This window comes from Cheilinus undulatus, linkage group 6, assembly GCF_018320785.1.
Source record: "Cheilinus undulatus linkage group 6, ASM1832078v1, whole genome shotgun sequence".
Classification (NCBI taxonomy): Eukaryota; Metazoa; Chordata; class Actinopteri; order Labriformes; family Labridae; genus Cheilinus; species Cheilinus undulatus.
Window position 1 is genome coordinate 31,720,754 of NC_054870.1, and position 17,856 is coordinate 31,738,609.

Here is a 17,856-nt window from a genome sequence, read left to right on the forward strand (position 1 = left end):
GAATGCAAGCGTTTGCCTGTGTTTTTTGATCATCAAAAATTATAAATGACCAGCTAATGGAAGCCTAAGACAATCAAAACAGATATCAATATTTTTTACTGAGTTTTACTGGAGTGAACAGAGGCAGAAAGAACAACAGACTCTCAAAACTCTTTAAACTCCTTCAAGAACTTTTCATTCATGTGGAATTTTCCTTTAATCACTCATACAAGACAAATGACGTCTATCAGGCAAGATGGCTTTAAAATGTCTGAGTCTTCTCTGCATTTCCATCAAATGAACCCATACACTTCATCCTATCTTACGTTGTGTATTTAAACCGTGTTTTTACAATGATATGACAGGATAAGGGTGCCTGCTAAGATAAGAAGTGTTATTCCAGGGTGAACAGTGATTAGACAACATTCAATGGTTCACACACACAAGAGCAACAACAACAATAACAACGATGCTTTGGATTAGTGAAAAAGTTAAAAAAATCACAATCTTGAGTCTCAGTGACAGAGTGATTATGGAAATACACTCACAGTAATTTGTAAACAAAATATACACTTAGATATTTGACCTTGTACTCTAAATCTACAGTGGAAATCTTTCAGTTTTGGTTGTTCATTTTCAGCCTTATTTCATCGGCTTTTTTTCATATAGTCCATTAATGATCTATTATTTACACAACTTACCATGTCATATTTTCCATATTCTTTTGGGAGCAGTGTATAGTATCATTGGCTTCAAATAAAAGCTAAAAAGATTATCTATTAAACATCTGCCTAACTTTACAATCTTCTCAAAGTGCCAGACTGTGATGGGGAAAAAAGTGCATGAGCCCTGCAAGCAAATCCCACGAAAACCTTCATCTTACACACAAACCATGCTGATTTAGCGGGCACACATTAAAACCTTTCACTTTAAATCTTCACAACATGATTTCAGCATTACAACAACAAGCAAAGTGGACTGTAGAGTGGGCGTTAAAGCCACAGACAGCAGTGTGAGGAAGTGTTATCTGAAATTGCTCTGTTGATACCTCTATTGGCTGGACACAAATGAATGGGCAGCCATGAGTCTGTTACTTGGCAAAAAACCTGCCTCTAGATCACTGGCTCCCAACCACCCCTGGGGAGAGCACCAAAGATCTCAGGGGGGAGCAGAGCACTGTCTGCTCTGATGTTTTCAAAATTACATGTGCATACGTTTTAATGTACAATGGCAGGACCACCTAAACGATAAAAAATAAACAGGATTTGTTACTTTTGTGAAAAAAGTCACAGTCTTTGCTTTTTTTTTAAAGAAAAAAGCTTGAATTTTTGAAATTATACAGTTGGAAATGTACAAGAAACCAAACTAATTATTTCAGAATTAAAATGGTTATAAATTTATGAGAAAACTCAAAATTTCCAAGTTTCAAAGTTAGTAAATTTTTACATAATAAAATCAAAAATTAAAAGTTTTTAAATCATAAATTGACAACATTATAAAGTTGTAAATTTACAAAAAACCAAAGTAAAACAGTTAGGATAGCCCTAGTTTACAGAAATGTCTCTTCTAATCCAGATGATGATGACAATGTGATGATTCTGGGCTAAAACCTCAAGTATTTCCTTATTGATCAGTCCAAGTAAAAGTATAATTTGGTTAGGCTTTCAGCTGCAGTACTATTGCCCTTAGCTATTTTGACTTTATATTCTCAAAAATTCTAAGTTTTGATTCACGTGAATATACAACATTTATAGTTTAAAGCTGCAGCTATTTAAACCTGAAAATTTTGATTTTTTTTTTTCCTCAAAAATTAGCAGATCCTCTTTATTATTTAACTCTGTGGCACTAAGGCAGCATTGTAATAATGGATAATTTATTCACATGTCCTTTGACAAATAAATAGGTCCATTATGTTGGGATTGTGTCAATGAAATCAGTTTAAATTGATGTTTAATTCTTCCAGATGGGCCCTGGAGAGGCTGAGCTTCTCTCAGATTTGAGAAGGGGGCCCTGAGGAAAAGAGGTTGGGAACCACAGCTCTAGATGAGATCATCATTCATGTTCAGACCAAATTGCATCCATATAATCCATATAATATTTGTCATCTAGGATTTGCTTGTTTTTGCCATGGCATCAAAGCAGGTATCAATACCATTTGATTTTTACTAGTATCATATCTAAGTTTAAAATTCTGTTATCATGACAACCCTACTGTAAATGCATTGTTCTACTCTGAAATAGAAAATACAAATAATAGGGTTAGGGGTGAAAGATAAGTTTCACTTTAAAAAAGAGTTGCACTTTTTAAAATAAGCAAAAAAATGAATAACTGATTTTGCATCTAAAGGTCCTGATGAGTTTCAGGTCAAGGCAGGATCATCATGACCTACATCTGTGAGACAGCTTACAATCCGACACTGATTTTACTTCCTGGACATAAATCTTGCCAAGACATATCATTTGAAATCCTTGCCAACTGGCCAAGATTAAACTTGTTGCTTAGCAACACCAGATTACTGAACTTCCAGTCAAGAATTTCTTTAGTTTCCTGCCATGCAAAGCTAAAGTACAGTGAACTATACGAGTGATAAAAAAAAAAAAATCTTCTGGTTGGGCTGAGGCTCAGGTGCCTTTATTTATGACCTTGTAAACCTGTTTTCTAAGTATTGTTGAATTCTTTTGACACTTTTTGGTAGCAGCTGCTAATGCTGAAAAATGAGGCCAATGCAGAAGTGCAAAAAACTGCAGTTCCAAGAGCGTCCACTTGAGGCTGACTGCAAAGACCCTGAAAGTCTCACACACTGAACAGTTCACATCTGGCTCACATGGAGAAGGATATTTTTCACATATTGCTTTTCTTTTCTTTTTGCTTAAGTTATAAGTATTTTTTATAACTGGGGACATCACTGTTCACTGTTTTATACAAAATATGGATACTAGGAGCTTCTAAATGATTCAATCTACATAACTTGATGAGCATTTGCATTAAAGAACACAACTTCAAGTAACTACCTCTATGGATCTATCAGAAATTGCAAACTTATTCTTACACACTGTCTCTGTTATAAAAATACATTGTCAGAGTCAGGAGTACGCTTGCAAGTTTTGATCATTTTACAGAAGATAGATATTGTTTCTGTTCTTGTTCGCGGTATTGTAATTGTTTGATTATCATCAGTACCACACTGCAGTTTAAACGTCTGGCTATTAAAGCACATGAGTACAATATTTCTGAAACATTTAGCAACTACTCATTGAGTCTTTTTATGGTTGGGGCTCTCTCTTCACCCCCTCAAACTGGTATGTTTTCAAGAACTTTTGTGCAACTGTTAAAATATCTATTTCAGCTCTGTCTTACTGAGAACACATTTTTAGGTTTAAATAAATGGAACTCAATCACTTTAAGTATTTTGTACTCAATTTTTTACAATAATTCCTTAATCTGCAGATTGTTTTCAGAATGCCTTTAGACATTAGACAGTTTTTCACCATGAGTGAAACTACTGACTCAATTAGAGAAGTCCCACCTGTAGAGAAAAACCTCAACATAACAAGGATAATGATACAGAATTTTGTGAAAGAACACATTCTGGATCAAAGTGCACCTATTGGACTTTCCCTTTAAAATTGAGCAGTTAACGGTTGCTGAAATAAAAATGACTTTTGTGAACTTATAATTCCAGGTAGTATTTCAGTTCTATATAATGCAATTGTTACTTTTAGGGAAACACCACTCAATCACTTAACATATCTTATACTCAAATCTTTGACAATTATCCTAAATCTGCAGAGTTTCCCAGAATGCCACTGGGCATTAGACACTTTTGCATCATGTGTGAAGTTACTGACTCAGTTAGATAGCTCCCACCTGTGGGAACCAACCACAATACACAATGGACAGTATACTGAGGGGACTTCCTGATTCAGTGTGCCCCTTTTAGCTGTTGTCACTTGTAGTCTCTTGAGTCGGCTTACCTTGTGTTTAAGATTAAAGCACATGATAGAAACAAGGGAAAATTGCAGTGGATAAAAAACATGTATCTTTATGAAAAGTACTTAAACATGTTGATTTGTATTTTGCAGTGTAGTTTAACTTACCAAAGTTAAGCCAACCCAACATGAATCTGAGTTAAACTGAACTTCAATAACTTAAAAAGGCTAAGTACCTGATTTTGTTTTGATCTGTTTTTTCAATTACTTAAAACTTTTATGTAATCAGTGGCCTCTGATGTTTCAAGTTCTTTTAACTCATTGAAGGTGGAAGTTTATATATTTAAACTTGAGTCTACGCAAACAAATCATTTCCACCAAATTAAAAAAAAAAAAAATCCTAATCAGTTTCAACAAGAATTTAGAGTGCTGCCGAGCATGATTTTCAATATTTTCAGTAAAGTCTGATGAATGTTGTGGTTTTAAGTGGTTTCCATCTTCATGCAATCTATCAGATCTTATCAAACCACACCTATAGATAAGCTAAAACTTGTTTCACTCTTAAGCTGCAGTGGGCGTCGAAACGTTTTGCACCCTAGTTGCACCTTATTAAAACTTATTAATGTTGTCTTTTATTGAGAAATACCCAAAATGGCACAGAGTCTGTTTTTTATTTTTCCTTGAATTTTTTCTGAGAGGTTTTGAATCTGTGCTACACTGCTGGCTGTGGCTTTACATCCCCTGACAGTCTTCCTTGAGCAAAAATGTTAAACAACAGCACAACCCATCCCGATCACAATAGCTGTACATTTACATCCTCAGATTCACAAATTTTCAGGTCCACTTGCTAAATACAAACACACACCAAACAAAAATAAAAGTTTTAAAACCCACCTTGAGCAGAAATCATTTTCACACTGAACAACTGAACACTACAATCCAGATTCTTCATGCATGCAGCGTGTGAACACACCAGAGTCCTGGTTTACTAAGCTTTGTTACAGGTGTTTCAGCAGAGTGCAGATATGGAGCTACATGTAGCCTGTTGACTACATATTTGAACTCTCACAGTGGAGATTCAGGCTCATATCAGGGATTTCACTCTGTGATAGGAGTTAACTTGAAGCTGACATCATTTAAAGGGTGAATTTATCCCTTCTTCATTGTTCTCCATGTTCCTCTGCATGTGAAATATTCCTGCTGACAAATCCTTAGTAAATCTGTGTGTAGAAGTAACAGTAGAGGCATGTGTGAACAGTCCCATGGTTCATGATTCTCTATTGCGTGGTGTACAGTGGTGTGAATGAATATTTACAGTACCACAGAAACAACTAGAGGAAGAGAGACATCAGCTTGGCACTGCTTTAGTTTCATCACATAGACACAGACTGCAGAGTCTGTACACCAGTGTATATGTGTTATAGTGTGTAGGGGTTGTGTTTGTGTGTTTTTGTGTGTGTTCCTGTAGTCCTCGTCCTCCTCCTCACTGTGTGGGGGAGCAGTCGTCTAAATCCAGCAGCTCCCTGACCAGTCTTTCTCCAAACTGCGCTCGGCTGTAGCGTTTTACCGTGTAGGCGTCAGACATCTTGTAGAGGATGTATGCGTTGTTAATGGCGATGCTGATGCTCAGCCAGAACACCTGCTGCCAGGTCTTGTTGGGTTTATGGAAGATGAAGTACCTGTGGGAGGAAACAGCTTCTTACTACAGGGAATTTTAAGTCAATGACTTTACAAGTGAAAACAGCCACTTGAGTCTGAATTAAATTCTTTAAGAGGGACCGAAGAACTTGCAATGGATGAAAAACACACCTGTTACTGAATTTGTCAAAACTCTCAGGTGTCTGTTGCTTTTAAGGTACAGTTCTAAGGCTAGATAGATAGGACCAACACATTTTTATGGGGTACTGTGGGGTAACAAAATGTAACATTAGTGAAAAAAAAACATGAAAGTGGTAAAAAAAAGCACATATTCCTTTTGCTAACTAGGGATGCAAGACACTAGATTTTAACTACCTGCAAGACAGCCTGGCTGCACACTGTTCAATTCTGACAGCCAATCTCACAGACCATTCATCTGAGACAACGTATATCTCAACACAGGAATAAACTTCTAAATAAAATCAGATTTTACTTCTGCTTAGGTTTATGGTAAGTTTTAAGTTAATGGTTAGGATACCAAAAGTTTTAAGTTATAAACCTGACCTGCAAAACCTAAAAACAAAATGTTTAATGAAGCCGAGTATACAGTCTGCAAACAGGAAAAAAGCATGTCCTCCATGAAAACATTCCAACACAGCTAGCATAGTTTACGTAGCTTACGTAGCTCCATTAGCAGTGTAAGCTACATAGATACCGGAGCTGATGAGCTAACGTAGCTTAAGCTCAACTAACATCATTGCAAACGTTTTTTTGCCTATTTTTACCTTAAACTTGCTAAATTATGTAAGGAAACGACACCTGTCTGCTATGCTGTATAGCCTAGCTTCTCCAAACTCATCCTGTTTAAAGGGGAAATGCTCACTGAAATCACTGCTACTAAGGTACTTGCACTACCTTTGCCAAGAACCTGTTAAAACCACCGAAATATCCCTTTAAGTTGAGAAGAAAACTTTTAAAGTCATGTTTTCTGAATGTAGTTCAGCCCTTTCTGATGCAGTGAGGGAATCTAACCATGTATCACACAAAGCACCAAACAGATTTATGGCTGAAGTTAAAATGTTTAATTTATAATTGATTGTTAGCTGTGCTTTGATTCAGGGTTTTGTTTACAGAGATGAATAAATCATCATAAAATTATCATTGATGGGAGCTGATTTGTCATCTGCAAGGACAAAGAAAAAGTTTTGCCTGCTTGTTGTTGAACACATTATATGTACACACCAAATCATGCCGATGTCTAATTGGTCAACACAGCTCAAACTTAAACTTGCAAAGCAGATGGATAAGCCTATTTCTGTGTTTCTCACTGGCGAATCCATCTTGCAAAGCTCCCATCTGAACCGTTTGGGCCCGGTTAGAAAGTGACAGGACCGATCAGCATCCAGGGGCAGTACTTTGAGACACGGCAGAGTCGTGACATAAGCGAGCAGCAACAGGAGGCCGGTGCAATAATTGCGGAAGATGTTAGCGTGGATGCTGCTAAAGTGCCAGTTTTATCAGAACTTGACAACATTTCTTCGTTAAAAGACAAATAAAGAACAGCACTGAGTCGTTTTCTTTTCAAAAACGACAAAAGTCGTGTACTGACATGTCTACAGTCGCCATGGTTTGCGGCGTTATGCAGTTCTCTTTGGAGGTTACTCCTTTGGTAGGGGTGCAGGTGCGCAGCTCGGTAGCAGCTACATCACATGTTTTTTGTTGCTCTGATTGGCCCGTAAAGATGTGACAGACAGAACGTTTATCCAACCACCCTCCAAGTTTTTTTTTTCAAAGGCTCTGCCCTTTCCTAAACACTGTGTACGAGTGGTTTTCCAGATGGATGTGTGACACAAATCCATCTGGCATGCTGGGTTAGCTCAAACTTATAATGTACTACAAACAAAACCAGAGCATGTAGTGTCTGACATCTCAACCTTTATGAAGAATCTGTAAACCGAGATCACTACAGCTATTGTCCTTGTCTCAAAAATCTATAACTGTCAGATGAAGACCCCAGGACTGAAGTATAGTTTGCATATAGTGATGCATGATCTATGTCATATTTCAAGTATAAGTACACGTATTTGTATATCTGTTTGTCTTGGTTTTGAGGGATCTTCTTCAACCTTTGCACAGATGACTCCTCTTGCTCAAGGATGAACTGAATACATTTGACAAGTACAAAGTCAAAGGACCTCAAATGTTTTCAGCACAACTGAAAGGATTTAGGAGAATAAAGATTGTTGTGTTCACTTCAGTTGCTTTGTAACTAAAAGTTTATTGCAAACACACACCTACGCGTTTAAAGAAATAAGATTTCTGTCAATCACACAACCACACAAAAATCACCCCTGCCCTTCTTCTTGACCCAACACTGTACCATCACTGTCCATTACTGTATGTGGTCCCTTGCAGAGGCATATAACCACCAGCTATATTAGCTCTTATCACTATAAACCTATTGCATGAAAACATGCTGAAGGTCACAAATGACTGTAAAAGTCCGACGTACTTGCTGTACTTGTCGTCATATTTGCAGATGTAGCTGAGGTGTGCTGCGAAGGCCTCAACCGCCAAGGGACACGGGATCTCCCCACTTTTCCTCTTGATGATCATCCCTGCCATAAACACAGACACAGCAAAGTGAGAGTGAGACGTATAGCAGAATAACAAGGTCCCACTGAAGGGACTAATTTTCTCTGGACTCTCAGGAGAGGATCATTGGCACTATTTATTCTCTCTGCTGGTCTTTTTCTTTTGCGGTCTCAGGAGGATCTGCTTTGTTAAAAAAGGCTAAGTACAAAGCACAGATGTAGCAAATAACAGAAAGATCACTGCATACATTTAAGTCCAAGACAGCAATAATGAAGCATGCACCATATCACAATCTTTATGCTTGAGCATGTAAATGGAAACATCAGTTAGTGGAAGTAGTCGCCTCTCTGCCCTACTTTTCTTGACTGTCACCAGCCTCTACTTCAGATTTATGAGGAAAAAAAAAAACACGCCAGCTGCTCAGGGAACCTTAAATTTCTCGAAACATTCATGAGTAAATCTGGGGCATGAATTCATGATGCAGTAACAAAATTATGCTTCATTTTACGGCTGTAATCCAGCCGTGACAGGAATCTAGACTCCAGTATACCTAATGTGTATGTATCCGCCAAGGCTAAACTGGATGAGTCTGTTTTTAGTTCCCATTAAGTCAGTTCCATTATGTTAACTTCATAATCTAATATTTAATTTTTTTATTTGACACTCGAGACAAAATTATGTGGGCTTATTTTGCTCTCCCTTCTAAGAGTGAAATGAACTTGCATAAAAACTCATTAGTGTGCACATAGAGTAGGTCAACAGATTACTTTGTTTATCTCTTCATTTAAAGAGCTGTAACACAGAGCAACCCTTCACTAGGTTTAACAAATCTGTTAAACGGAGAGAGGATTATTCCTTAAGAGGGGGAGAATATCATGATCCTGTCACCTCCTGGAAATGGATTATCTCGGATTAGAAGCTCTCATTGATTTTCCCTCCCACAAACGCTTAACAATGTGCCAATTTCCCTGCTGCTAAGTTAATCTGATTTTCACTGAAAACTGGCACATTAATGGTAACCCATAAAACATTCTTGCCTCAATTAAAAGAATAATAATTATGGATGCCCTGATGTTTTTTTTCTGCTGCCTGCTCTATCATTTGAACACATACGTATTTTTGATTTTATAAATCATAGTCAATAATAATATGGCATTTTTTTTTAGCAAAAACTTCTTTGAAGCAAGCTTTTTTTTTTAAATAAATCATGATGATGTTTTAAATACCTTCCCCAAATGTCATTTTACTAAGCCAACATTAAAAATATTATGTCGCCTCTCTATGTTTGCTAAGCAACTTTTATCCTGGCCTTTTCAACATAGATTTCAACTTACAAGGCTAAGAACAAAATTTGTGGCTTTATGCTGCTGCTTCTAGTGAGGACTGATGGGCAGTGGCCACAGCAGCAGACAATATGGCAACATTTTTTCAAGCTGAAAGCATTTCAGTGTAATTTGATTTACAACACCGGTGTGCTCATTGGCTAACAGTTCAATTATTTAACTACACTGCACACACAGTGTCTCTCTCAGCCACATAAACCTGGGTAATAATTAAGTGATTGGATTAGTGGATACAAGCGTTTAATCTGATCTGGATCAGGCATTTTCAATACAAGCAGGCCAATAATGATCAATTCTCAATAGATTCGGGCAGCTTTGCTTTTATTTACAAAAATCTTAAACACAGTAAAGAAATAATCCACCATTTTTGCCATGTTTCCTTTGTCTGCTTTGTCCTGCAACCAACCGTCACTTGAGTACATGTGCTGTGCACTGCAGACTTTGTGCTACAATGCATATTGTATTCACTTTCTTATGATATTCAGTAGCCACAAGACAAATATGCTGTTGCAGATTTAGTAATGGACATGTCGCAGCATTGTGTACCTTGTTTTGTGGGGGAATAAGCGTTGGTCAGGAACCTGAAGTGTCCCTTGTTGTACCAGCTGATCAGCGACATGCTGCCTTTCATCATCACTCTTGACTGTCCGCGCTGTGCAGGTGTCGCACCGCAGACCAGCATGCTTTGTGGTAATCCGGTACAGTCGCTCTTCCTGGTGCTCAGCAGACCACAGCAGTAGATATCTGGAGGGAAATACAAATATATGTCAACATCTGTAAAAGCAGCTCTTTTACAGAAAGACCTAAGTAGTCCAGTAGGCGAATGTACTGTAAAGGAGCCTATGTAATATAAACGAAGTATCGCTGTCTAATTTGAACGAGAGGACAAGTAGATTAATCAGTCAGACAATCATTACTAGATGGAAAACCATGTCAGCAACCGGTTAATCATTTAAGGGTTTTTAAAACAAAAAAATCATAAGAATTTTCAGGTTCTAGCTGATGCTTAATATTTTCTTTTCAAATGTATTTGAGTGAGTCACAACTTACAAGAAGATAACAGGTAAACTACTTTTGACTCATGTTTCAAGCAAAAAATTCCCTGATTACAGTCACTCAGATCTCAATATTTTTTGTAAAATTCTTCATAAAATTTAATGTTGAACAAACAAATTCTGGCTTTTCCCTGTTGAATAGATAAAAAATTATGACATCTTACTGGGCACATCAAAATTACAAGAAGCAATGTTCATTGTATTCAAATTTTTTTTTAACTTAACACTTCCAAGAAATAAATGTTTGCTGTGTTAATGGTAGTCATGGTAGCAAATGGTAACCAGTGTCTGCACAGCTGACATTGACTATCCAATGGCCCCCACACTTCTCCTCGCCTTCTCTTCCCTCCCACCACCTTAATCATCGGAGACAGTCGTCAGGAACGTCCGCTTCATCAACGCCATCACTCTGTTTTCCTGGTGCCACCGTCCCTATTATTCTGGACAAACTCCTGCACCTTCTCCCCTCACTCCCCCCCTCAGTCACAAAAATAGCTTTGCATGCTGGAATGAATGACACAACCCATCGGAAGTCTGAGGTAACAAAAAGAGATTTTAACCTGCTTTTTAACATTTTAAAGGACACAAGAGAGACTGTTTTTATCTGGCCAAATCCTCACTCTCGGTTGCGGGGCAGAGCGCTTCAGCCGTATTCTCAGTCTAAATACCTGGCTTCAATCCACATGGAAATCCTTAAACTTTCTGAAGAACAGTCTGACTGGTGGATGGCTTAAGTGTTAGCTTTAAAGCTCAGTTTGTCATCAAGGTATACAAGTATTCCTCTGTAATCATGGGGGTTTATGCCTTCTCCTCTGATGTGAGTCCTTCTTTTTATCTCTCTCAGCTCTGCTGTTCAACTCCTCATCTTCATTCATCATCTGTCTTTCAGTTTTTCAACCCATTTCCTTCCTTTATTTCCTACATGGCTGAGCAGTGCTGAAACAATCATGTGGCTGACTATGCTGCTGCTTTTTTTTTAATGAGAGATTTCTATCTCAAGTTTTTTTTGTGTGTGTGTCCATAGCGAGTGCTACGGAGCAGTTCAGCATAATTAACTCAGTTAATTAATCCAGCCTGATAAATTTGGAGGAAAACTCTTAGACAATTCCTTCATAAGCTCAGCAGTGGATATTTCTGGCTGAATGCCTTGTTGTAGCTTCATCTCATTAGGATGACACAGTATTGATTATATCTCCAGACTTGTTTTTCTTGACTTGTACTGCAGCTCTGCAAGGTTGACTTTTCAATTGCTCTATTTAGTTAAAGAGCTTTTGTGGGGACTGAAGGTTATCAAGCTGTGCAGATGAAATAATGAAAGGAGCTTGATTTATTTTGTCTTTTTGTTTTCTTCCTGTCCCCCTTAATAAGTCTTTAATGACATGATATCACACTAATATCTGCTATTATTAGCACCAAAGAAGATTGAGGCCACTTGAGAGAATTCAGATCATACCATAACAGTAGCATTGTACTGTCAGAATGTGAGAGGATTTTGATATAAAAATAAGAGATCTGTGGAAACCAGTGGAAAATAAATGATCAGCTTCCAGTATCAACCTTTTCTAGCAACAGCATTTTAAAGAAACAGGGTGTTAGTAAGTCTTAAGGGAAACTTTGGACTGTATGCTAAGATTAATGGATCCAAAGCTGCCCGGGAGTGAAGCCAAAATATTTAGAGCTCCCCCGGTTGACTAGCTGCAGTATAGCTCATAAACCCTGCCTCGTCCATGTCAACAGATGGGACATGAGTCAAACTATAAAGTCTAATTACAAGTCAAAATTTTCTCAAACTCAGATTCTTATTATAGTTAGTTAATATCATGCTGCTGAATGCTTTGTCTAAACAGTTTTGTTTTTATTAGTTCTTTAAAGCAGAAGAGCAGATGTAATGCCCTGATTGATAGAAATGTGTCTCCTAGCAGAGAGGAGGCTGAAAGGTGAGCAAAAACATAATAAAACTAACAATATAGTCATTGAACTTTCCACAACAGTGAGTGTCTGCTCCAAACCAACACAAGACTGTTCTGCTGTGGACTGAACGACCAGAGGGACCTTTGAAGCTTTATTAAACGTGTGCTTCAGTCAGTTAAAGGGTTGTTGTGTCAATATCGTGGTTCTACCAGACAGCTCGCTTCTGTGTTTGCCTCAGCATCAAATTACATTAGCAGAGCAATATTTCAGTGAACATCATGGGGTATTTTGGCTTTGCTTTTGCACAACTTAAGGAGAAAGAGATGTGAACGCCGACATTTCCACTAACAGTAATGAGACGACAGCAGCATTACCATGTGATAATGACTGTACCTCTCTGTAGTCATCATTTACTGCCATGGAGGTTACCACGATTTTCCTCTGGTCACATTTCATCATTGATTTGAAATTAACAAATATGTTTATGATCTAATGAGAGGAAAAGCATCAGCAGTGACTCATAAACCCTACTGTGCCCTTATGAGTTACTCCCATAAATCAACTTAGTAGACTGATGTGCAGAAAGAGCCAGGATAATCCAGTTGGTCCTTTGACACCTCAGGGAGGCTGGACAGTGAGCTCTGGTGCCTCAGATCAAGCTCCCTCTGTGCTGTCTCTCACTGCCCACCATATCCACACTAAGCGTTCTTTATCTCACCAACCACATGGTGCTTACAGCCCAAACAGCAAAGCCACCTTCAATAGACCCAGGCTCTGACACTGGAGGTGACAAGGCTGATACCTCCTTCTAGGGCTGGCCAAAATGATAATCAGTATTATTTTTGATCAATATTTGGATCATGATTATTATTCAGAACTAATTTCTCAATTCAAAGAATTTTTCTAAATTCATTGCTTATTTTATTTATTTTTATTAAACATTATTTCCTGCTACTAACCTCTTTCCAGAGCTACACTGAGACAAAAAATCTGCTCTGGCAATTTTGCCCCTAACATTTGGTCAAATATGGCACAGCAGCTGCCCTTGTATGCACCAGCTGCTCCCCTGTTTTCATCAATGAGAAAAAACAAGACTAAAATGATCCATATTTCTCCACTGTGCATACAAGGTTGTCACTTTTTTCATCAGCATAGTTTGAATGAATTACACTATTAGTATAGTACAGTTTTATCATTGTTAGAAATTGGTTTGACTTAAAGTAAAGACTAAAGTGTAAGACGTTTTATCGAAAAAAAAACCATACTAAAATGTTTTTGAGAATGTCAACTAAAACTAGACAAAAACTATAGTGGTTTAAAATGACTCAAATGTAACTAGAACTAAAAGACTGAGACTAGGACAGTTTAAAATAGCTGAAAAATTAACACTGATCAGCAGATTTGAACATTTCTGCCAATATTAACTACAATATTGTCTGATAATATCATCAGTGTGTACCAATAAGTTAGACTTAACAAGACTTATGTTCTAGGTCTGAAATACATATCAAAATATTGGTATGGATACTGGTATCAGCTAAAACGAATGAGTAAATATCAGTATATCTGATACCAGCAAAAATCCAATACTATGCATCCATAATTATAATGCCTATCATATTCATCAAATTGCCTTTTTTGATGGTAGTGGTGGGACTTTTATCCCTTATTCAGATAGGACAGCTGATAAAGTTAGAAAATGTGAAGAGAGAGGAAAATGACATGTGAGAGCAGCAACAGGCAGGATCTGAACCCTGGATGCCTACTTTATAGGGAGCATATTATGCAAAAACCCTTAATCGGGCTTACAAGCTGCTCTCAGATTTTCCCCTCATGATGTCATGTAGGGAGTTAGCCCCGCCCCCATGTTCCGTTGGCCCTCTCCGCTTGGAAGAAAGTTCTGCCCTCCTCTCCTGATCCTCCTTTCAGCTGCAGAGTCGGGGGCAGTGTCAGACAGCTCAGTAACATTTAAAGCCACAGACACAGAAACAGCTTGTTCTGAGCAGGGCTTTAACAGGGTTTTTTTAGACATGCAAAAATCCAATACTGGAGGGATTTTTTAGCAACAAACTTCCCAGGCAAGTTTTGGTGACCTCTGAGACCAATATTAACTTGTCTTAAAAGGGTAAAATATGTGACCTTTAAGGGAAACAGAAACTGCACGGGGGATACATGGACAGGTAGGTAACCACTTGTTCACCTGCACCCCATATTGTTGTTTTTAAATCCTTTTTGCTGTCTTTATTTTCCAATATCACAACTTATCCACTATATGCATATTCTTCTCTTCCTGTGAGCTGCTGTGACAAATGAATTTCCCACATGGGTGATCAACAAAGCCTGTCTTATCTTATCTGATGTTGATATACAGTTACTGGGAGAAACCATAAAACCTTTCTTAGTGTCAGTAAAATTAGTTTTCAGATGTTAAATGGCGTTCCACTGAGGTCCACATTACCTATTAATCTAATGAGCTGTGACAAGTTGAACCCCTTTCTAAAGGATTTTATCAAATTTGTCGAGCAGCAGTCAGGTACAGCAGGAAAGTTGGGGTCAAAATTGTTCAAGCAGCACAAACAAACTCAAAAAGGTTGTACCAATACATTCTTTTTAAATTAAGTGATGTTTTTCACTTGTTTTCAATTTTAAACATTCCCTCTACATTCTTGGCTTTGAGAAAAGGCAGATTAGAGTCAGGATATGTTTTTACAGATTTATAAGTGATGCGCCTCAGATGCTTGCTCTTATATACATTTCCTATGTGTATAAGATGTTTCACTGTGTGAGCCCAGATCCAGAATAAAGTCTACAAGATGCTTAAAGCAGAGCTGAGAAGTATCATCTAAAGGTGAAATGCAACAGACTGCAGCCCTCTCTGCGCTGTTTAGCCCGAGGATGCCATCACCACAACACGATTAAAGATAAATAAACAGATAAATAATGTAGAAACAGAGGGACATGAGCAGAGATTATGATCAGTACTTCAAATTAGAAATTCAAAGGGAGATGACAGGAGATGAAAAGGTGGTTGATGAGGCTTGATTGAGCACCTTGTTTGCTGAATTCAGTGAAGAGGCCGAGGCTGGTGATGGACGGGCCCGTGAAGATGATGGTGTTCTTGCCAGAGATGTTCTGGCAGAGCTGCTTGGCAACGAGGCTGTGGAGCTGAGGCTTGTTCTTCAAGGTGGCCAGAGCATCTGTACCCTGGCCCTCCTTCAGATGGACCGAGATCTGCGGAGTAGGAGTAAGCAGACGGCACATTCATCACATACACATCTACAAAACTGTTACTTCAGTTTACCTTATAATCTCCGTTTTACTGTCTTGATCAAAGAATGTGCAGCATTTGAATAAATCTTTACATTTCAGAGCCTGTAATGTCACAAAACTGTGTACAGGAACACAGAAAGAAATTCTTTAAAAAAATCTAATTCTCTCTAGATGTATTTAGACTGGTTTACAAAGATGATAAAGACTTCTGGTTGGCACAGTCTACTCCCATCAGTGCTTCATGGCTCTGCACATTGCTATGTGATACAAATCTCACAAGAGCTCTGCATCTATAGAAATCCATTATCACATATGTACAAACTAAAGCGTACACCCACAAACAGCCTGGTGTCCTTCAGGCACTTACATTTCTTCAGCTGTTCACGAGCTGAACGACATTAGCCTGATTAGTCGGCGTCTACGTCAAGCCCTCAGCTATTAGACTAAGTGGTCAGTCTATGCCTGTGTGTTTGCTGAGCTCTGGCTAATGGAATCTCATTGATTCACTCCATTAACTCATTTTATTTCTTAGATTTTTTTCTCTCCCTCGACACAATTCATTTAGAGAGAGAGGATCTGATTGCAGAAACAGCGGCATGCACACAAACACACATTGTTCGGGGGGTTTGGTAAATACAGAGTGACTGCCAAACAGCCACAGTCACCATGAATGATAATGGTTATATAAACTGTTTGCCTAATGGATGGGATTAGGACACATGGCTTTAAGTATCAGTCTGTGATGCTTTTAAAACACAATTTGCTTGATCCAAATGATGCAGGAAAAATAATTCAAAGTTGGACTCATTAGGTTAATTGAAGAAACAATACCAGAAGAAGAAAATTCTGATCACGCTTCTTCCTGTCTTTGCTAATGTCTTCCTGGACAACTTCCAGGCTAAAGATGGAAACCCTTCTTCTGCAGCACAGTCTTTGGTCTAAGGTTTTATATATTTATTTGCACTAAAAGACTATTTTACAATGTAGTATCATTGCACTGCTGTACTTTCTTGCCAATTTCTCCAAAAGCCTGAATTAAGTTTTTCACTGAGAAGGTCAAACTTCTCAACCTGACACAAGTAAAAAGAAGCAAACTTCAATAATACCAGTTTTTCTTTTTTATATCATGGAAGCATTTGATGCATATTTTATGCTTTTTTGTTTCAAGTGTCAGAGATATTGGTTTTAGCAAGAAAGCCATGAATAAACTAAGGGCTTGTTTCACTAGGGAAGGATTAGTGCAGCTGCTAGCATTTATTTCCGCTATCTGCTCAGTTTCATGGTCTAACTCAGAGAGTAAAGAGCACTTATGCTCTTCAGTCAAAAACACACCCTGCTCCATTGAGTTTACTCTTGTTTTGAGTCTGAATGTTAAAATAAACTATCTACATCCCTTGACTCTGCATGTAGCTGTGCTGTAATGCTGCCAAGGCAACGTTTTGGCCACATAAGGAGGATGGGCTTTGATTTAAGGGGGACTTAATAAAATTTATTGTGAGGACAGCTCAAAAAAAAGATGCTCCCTGTTTGCAGCAAAAATTTCTACTTAAATTAAGCGGGTAAGGACAACCTAAAGAAAAAAAAAACAGCACTCAACAGCACCATTCTTCTGCATAACATGTCAAATTGCTGATAGCCCAGGGCTAAACCAGTGTTAACTTTGGCAGCTATTTAAAATTTTAGTCTTATTCTTTATATGAAATGTCTTAGTTTTAGTTACATTTTAGGCATTTCTACCCTTTTTAGTTTTAGTCAACAAAACCTCAAAAACATTTTAGTCTAGTTTTAGCCTAAGCATTTATTCTGTGGCCTAGATCTGATACCAAATCATGGTTGTGTGTTCTACGCACCCTGCATAACCTGGGGTCCCTGCTTTCTACAGCCTAAAGGCAGAACAGCTATAGATGCATTGTTTTGACAGATTTAACCACAGTGGAGAAATAGCAAGGATTTTGAACGTCCAACGAAAACAACATTATATTATAGTCTAGTTTTTGTCATGCTGTGAAAACTAATTTTGTCCATTTTAATAATCACAGATCTATTTTTGTTAGTCTAGTTTTCGTCATGGAAAAAAGGTTGTCGACAAACATTTTTAGTCATAGTTTTTTTTTTTTTAAAGATTTATTTTTGGC

At 37.9% G+C, this 17,856-nt stretch overlaps 1 protein-coding gene across 1 annotated transcript in view; it reads right to left on the reverse strand.

Moving 5' to 3' along the window:
- Positions 1-184: 184 nt before the first annotated feature.
- The window catches only part of pgbd5 (piggyBac transposable element derived 5), a 40,683-nt gene continuing 23,011 nt past the window's right edge, over positions 185-17,856 (reverse strand). Inside the window, exons 4-7 of the mRNA XM_041788908.1 lie at positions 15,502-15,682; positions 10,032-10,229; positions 8,060-8,165; positions 185-5,588 (exon numbers count right to left, since the gene is read on the reverse strand). Coding sequence (XP_041644842.1) covers positions 5,393-5,588; positions 8,060-8,165; positions 10,032-10,229; positions 15,502-15,682 — 681 coding nt within the window. The 3' untranslated portion in view covers positions 185-5,392. The remainder of the gene's footprint in view (positions 5,589-8,059; positions 8,166-10,031; positions 10,230-15,501; positions 15,683-17,856) is intronic.